This window comes from Merops nubicus, unplaced genomic scaffold (genome assembly GCF_000691845.1).
Source record: "Merops nubicus isolate BGI_N331 unplaced genomic scaffold, ASM69184v1 scaffold30319, whole genome shotgun sequence".
NCBI classification, from domain to species: domain Eukaryota; kingdom Metazoa; phylum Chordata; class Aves; order Coraciiformes; family Meropidae; genus Merops; species Merops nubicus.
In genome coordinates, this window is record NW_008629508.1 from 1,919 (window position 1) to 7,920 (window position 6,002).

The 6,002-nt window shown below is 49.0% G+C and overlaps 1 protein-coding gene across 1 annotated transcript in view; it reads right to left on the minus strand.

The window, feature by feature from the left end:
- Window positions 1-6,002, minus strand: part of TBX4 (T-box 4) — a gene marked incomplete at its 5' end in the record, with an annotated part of 18,768 nt that overhangs the window by 219 nt on the left and 12,547 nt on the right. The window contains 4 exon segments of the mRNA XM_008947010.1: window positions 1-403; window positions 1,747-1,988; window positions 2,463-2,551; window positions 5,224-5,376. The exon segment at window positions 1-403 is cut by the window's left edge and continues 35 nt beyond it. Of these exon segments, the coding sequence (XP_008945258.1) occupies window positions 1-403; window positions 1,747-1,988; window positions 2,463-2,551; window positions 5,224-5,376 (887 nt within the window).

Below are 6,002 nucleotides of genomic sequence, written 5' to 3' on the forward strand. Positions count from 1 at the left end.
ACGCGGAAGTGGCTGTGGGCCGCCGGCTGGGAGCCCTGGCCCGCAATGGACGGGAGCCGCGGCATCATGGTGGTGGCGGTGAAGTGGGCGGGGAAGGGCTGGTAGGGGACAGTTTCCATCGTCTGGACGCTGTAGCTGGTGTAAGGTGCGACAGAAGTCCACATATTGCAGCTCAAGGGGGGAGGCGGCGGCGGCAGGTCGTCGACCGCGGAGACGCCGGCGATGTCGGGCCCGGAACCAGAGTACATGCAGGCCTCCCGCGGGGCCACCTCCCCGCAGTAGGACGGGCTGAGCATCTGCTGCTCGTAGGGCGGCGGGGAGCGGAAATAGTGATCGTCCCCCACCGCCGAGGAGGCCTCCAGGTAGGAGCGCTTGCAGGGCAGGTCCAGGTGCCGAGCGCTTTCTGCAAACAAAGCACAGGTCAGGAGCAGCACCCAGAGCCCCAGCGTCACACAGCCAGCTGCTGAGAGCCTGGGCGGTTTTTATGGAGTCCCCTGAGAAGCTGAGCCTACGTTCCAGTGATTATTTCACTAAACAACTGGTGCCTTTTTTCAGATTAATCCAGTTAAACCGTTTTGGTTTGGGAAGACAATGTACAACATCAAAAAGACATTGTGTTGCAAATGTCAGGCTAATCCCCTCGGCCTCAGAGTGTTCTGGTGACATTTATCAGGCTAAGTGAGTGACTTGGGCTACTATTCTCACATCAGAGATTACTTCGCTTCATCCAGATAACAGAGGTCCCTGACGCTCCCGCAGTGTTACTCCTGACAAATTCAAGAAGTCTCTTAAAGGCTCTTATCGCAGCCTGCCTTCCTGTCACTACAAAAATGACTGTACATTTCCCAGATATTCACGTCAAAAGCTGTAGAAATATTTCCAGATAAAGGAGCCCTTTCCCAATCATCAGTCTTTCCCCTCAGCTTTACGCTGGGAAGCTGGAGCCCCTCTCCTACAGACTCCGATGACCGTGGCTGTGTTTACCACCAGCTTTCTGTTAGCTGTTTGGAATATTCCCTGGACGAATTAGTGAATTCATCAGCAGATTAAACATCTGCTAAAATTACACATTTGCCTTGCAGTCCTCATTACTGGTGCTGTTAGATTCCTCGTTTGTCCGTGATCAGAGGACTCTCACAGCTTAAATAAATTAGTGGCCAAGGAGACATGCAAATAGCATTTTTCCATTTAACTTAAAACATGCCATGACCTCATCCAGTGCTGAACTAAAAGGAAGAGCATGTAGTTATGGCTCACTTAAATTTGAGAACTTAGTGGGTAGAAGAAAGGAGGGGTGCTTACACCCAGCTACAACAGCCCCACTAACCTGCAGACAGCAAGAGAGCTGCTAATGGCTTGGTCCTGGAGAAGTGCTGAGTGTATATAACTGTGTTAACACTCATGGCAGTGTCAAACCATCTCAGGGTAGCTTAAGGACTCCTCCAAACTATTGTTAATTCAGCTCCTTCTAACAATGGATTATTTTCCAGCATAGCTTCGTGACATTTGTGTTATACATTCGGATTATTTTTTCAGCTCTGACTCAGAGTCTGAATTTGTCTTCTATGGGACAAACCCACTAATAACTGCCCAAAACCCCAGCCTTGACCTGCCAAAACAATTTGTTCACATCAGTATCTTTGAAGATCAAGGCATAAGACACTGATCCAAAATTAACTGGAATTAGCAGTAAGCTTTCAACATTTATTTGCTGCAATATTTTTTCTAGCTGTAAACTCAAGTTACCTCTTCTTTTTAGGCAATGGTAGAAGAGCCCTGAATCTCTCTGTGCTGTGAAGGTGTTGAGTGGCAGATCTTGAGTATCTGAAGCTGCAAATTGCATGTGAGCCCCGTTCTCATACTGATAATGTTGAAGGGTCTGGTGATTCCCGTGAAGAGGGTTCACATCTGGCTTCGTTGAAAGCTGGCCGTGGCTGGACACCAACCTCTGCCTCATGATGCTTTTGGAAATTACTGGATATTCTTTGCTAAAGGAGGTGAGGAAAATTTTTACCAGTTAGACAGCAATCAGCATTAACAGAAGGATGAAACATTGGTTTGGCTTCCCTAGAACATCTCCATCCAGTGACTTCAACACCCTTGCCAGAAATGAGCTCATGCTGGTCACGCTCTGCGGAGTGGGAGCAAGTACCACGACAACACACGGAGTGTCACGGCATACAGAAAGCTGTTCAGGGGTATAAATGGCATTAAAAACCCCTAATGCTCTCCAACACAAGACAACATGATGCCTCCATGGCATAGCCACCTTTCATCTCCTCCTCCAAAGAGGAGCAGCGCGTTAGTAGCAGAATGAGGCTTAAAGCCCAGCTGTAAGGCTGTAGTTCTGCACAGGGCAGGGTCTGAAGGGTGCAGAGGGTTCAGGGCACCCCCCCACACACATGCACACCAGAGCAGCTCCCTGAGCCCACCGAGCAGCTCCTGGCCCCTCCCGGCCGTACCTTTGCAGTCGGGCCACGCGCAGGTCGCTGTCGTCGCTCCCCCTGAATCCTTTGGCAAAAGGGTTGTTCTCAATTTTCAGCTGGGTTATCTTGAAAAGAATGAAACCATAACGTGTTTGAAAAGGGATCAGCACCAGCCGTGCCACGGTGGGTCTGAGGCTCTCGGTCTCTGGGAGCCCTGCCCTATAAAATGCAGAGTCCACGCGGGGTTCAGGCACCTGAAGAGGTGGTGGCAAAGGCTGAGAGAAGCTGAGCTGTGTGGCACGCTGCTGGATCTTACAGAGGCAGCTTTTAAAGCTGACAAAATCGCTGATCGTGAATGAGGACAGGAACACAAACTTCCTGAAGTCTGGGCCCCGTGCTCTTCCTCTGGGCTCTGGTTAGCAGGAATATGTTTGTCTGATTTAAAAGAAGATTTCATGTGTCTCCATGTTAGAGACCCCTGTTCCTTACGGCATAGCTCTCCCTCATTTCCATAACAACTGTATAAATCTTTCCATATCTTCTTCTGTGTTCTAATGATTTTGCAAGTGTTGCTATAACTGACAATTACCCTTTTAGCAATGCTGATAAATATCCCTTACCAAAAACTCCTTGAAAAACAGCTGGCTGGTGTCTGTGATGGAGAAGGAGGGTGGTGACATGTGAATTTAACCAGCCTTGAGGGCTCAAGCTTCTCCTCTCTACTCCAATAGCCCACAGTGGCTCCAGGGGATGGACCACGAGAAGCATAAGGCCCTTCCTCACCCACAGCCCAGCATCAGATGAGTACATCTTAATTCAATTTCGTTGTTTAGTGACTGTGGTTTTCCTCTGACATGAGCAGAATCAGGGCTTCAGTCCCTCCTTGTCACCTTCCCCTGGCTTCATCTAACCCAGGAGGGAGTTTGGGCTGAACACAGACACCTTCCTCACTGAGCAGCACTCAGGGACAGCCTCTACCATCAGCTTTCCACCTCTGGGAGCCCACAGTCAGCTCTGTAACCATGACTCAGTTTTTATTGAGAAAGATGATGATTTGCAAGGGCACTTCTTGCTAGCAGGACGTTTCTGAGATAAAAATAATTAAGTTGTTTTTTTTCCTAAAAGATACCCAGACCAGGTTTTAAATTGTTAATGCCTAAGAGAATAAGTAAAACCATTTGGCCACTTCTCTGAGGTTGTGATCTTCTGGAGACCACAGTGAGGTGATGGTGAGATCTCCTGCCTCCTGCTCCTCCACTGCAGACTGCCAAGGCCCCCCCCACTGGGTGGCATCCAGCCCCTCCAGCCTTGGCAGCACCAGGGCAGCACCTTGCAGAATTAGGGCTCACTTGCCCTGAACCTGTCAGGTCCACTCTGTGCTGCCACCCAGCTCCCAGTAGTGGTTGTATGGCAGTGACAGTGGAAGTGTGAAGTTTATGAAGCACTTTGGGAACCTTTAGGGATGAAAGGCACTATTGACACACAAGACATTTTAAGTAGGTATTAAATAAGCTCTTTCGAGCCTTTTTGGTTAACCATGTTTGGGCAACTGGTCATTTTACACCAACAGCTAAAGCTTTTCAAACAGGATTCACTTCAGTGTCCAAATAGGGACTTCTTTCTTTTTCTTTTTTTCCCCTGCCTTGCCATAACACACACATCCATGTTTCTGCTCTGAGTCTTTTAACTGGCTCACTAATTGCAAAATCTTGCAAGGACTCTATGCTTCAAGCATCAAAGGGTGTACAGGCATCCTGCTTGGGAGGAAAAGGTCTGGTCAGATTATTGGGGAGGAAGAATTTCACATATGTTCCTGTTCCTGTAGTATTTTCCTATGAATGTGTAGGAAAGGAGCTGCTGCAGTCACAGGGGGCAGATCTCACATTCAGGGGGACAGGAGAGATGCGGCCGTGCTGCTTCACTCTGAGCCTTTATTTATGAATCCTGATGTGCTTTAAAAACTCCAGTTAATCCTGACACAACCTAATAATAATAACCTTGTAACTGACCTCATACAGAAGGACCTGAGCACTAGGAAGGCTGCGGGGCAGTGGGGCTGGTGCAAGGGCAGGCAGAGGGGTGGCAGAACTGAGAACGGCGCCTCGCCACCCCCTCCTGGCATCCTCTCCTCCCCCTGCCCTGCTGCCAGTGCACCCGCTGGCACAGGGGGGTGACAATGAACTGTCACAGTGCTGGCCAGCCTGCTAGCAGCCTGGGCTGGAAAACCCTCCTGCAGAACACTACCCACTGCCACCACACGCTCAAATAAGAAGAGAAGCCAAACCCTGTGGTACAGACGTGCCTGTGCCACCCCTCCAGGACACAGAACCAAGCCCTTTGTACTTCATATTCCCCCCAAAACAAACCAAATCCCCCAAACTCCCTCCTGACCACAGAGCAGGCTCTTAGCTGTGTTTTTTATGGTTACATTCCTCATATGTCTCACTAAGCACACACACACAGTAATTACTTTTCGCTGTGGATTTATGAGCAAGCTTTACGAGTCATTATTCGATCTGCTTGCTGGTTTGAATGACACCTGAGCGTTCAGGAGCTCACAGATTCATCAGTGTCTGGACTCACTGGGTTGGCCAAGATCACATTCCTGTAGCTCCTCAGCTGCATCCTCTGGCTCCTCACTCTTGCTTAAAGCTGGGATGGAAACTCATCTCTTAAAACCGAGCATTTCCAGCGGCACAACAGCCACTAACAGCCTCTCCCCCTCCCTCCTGCCCACCAAACCATTTCACAGCCCACGGGCAGAGGCTGAGCACCTGCAGCCAGGAGAGCAGCTCACCTTGTGGTTCTGGTAGGAGGTGACGGAGATGAAGGAGGTCTCTGGGAAGACGTGGGTGCAGAAGGCCGTGTTCTTCGACCCGAACGCGTTGTTCTCGTCCGCCTTGACAATGTGCAGCCGGGGCTGGTATTTATGCATTGAATTCAGAATGATCTGAAAAACAATTGGTGCCAAAATAAAAAAATCCGATTTAAAGAGAAAAAAAACAGTCAAGACTTCCCTGGCAGGAGACAGAAGTCCAGCAGCGCTCAGCTTTAGCTTCGCTTTCAAATTAGAGGGAAGAATTACGTTGTATAAATGCATGTGAACCAAGGCAGGAAAGGTATCTGCTGCTCTGGCAAGTAGAGCAGAACTTAAAGCTTTCCTGGTAAACCCTCATTTTCTTACTGCTATTGGATAGAGTCAGTCTGGGTGGAAAAAAAAGCCATAAATTTTTTTCCCAGCTCATGCTGAAGCTGTACAATATACATAATTCACCAGCAGACTGGTCCATAAAGAGTCCTAATAAATACTTTACTGAGCTGAAAAATACACAGTTTAACAGAGGAAAAAAAAAATCACATAAACCACAGGCAAAAAAAAAAGCAAACTCTTTCTTTTATCTGCTGGTAAAAGAAAACTACAAAAAGGGAGATTTTTTTCCCCTCCTGTTTGGGGAGCAGCTCCCTGGAGGTGGCTGGGTCTGGGCACCCTTCTCCTTCCTCTGCTGGAGTGAGAGGCAGGAGCTGGCCCAGGGGGGCTCTGGCTGGGGGGTTGGGGGTGAGGAGGGGCCAAGGGCT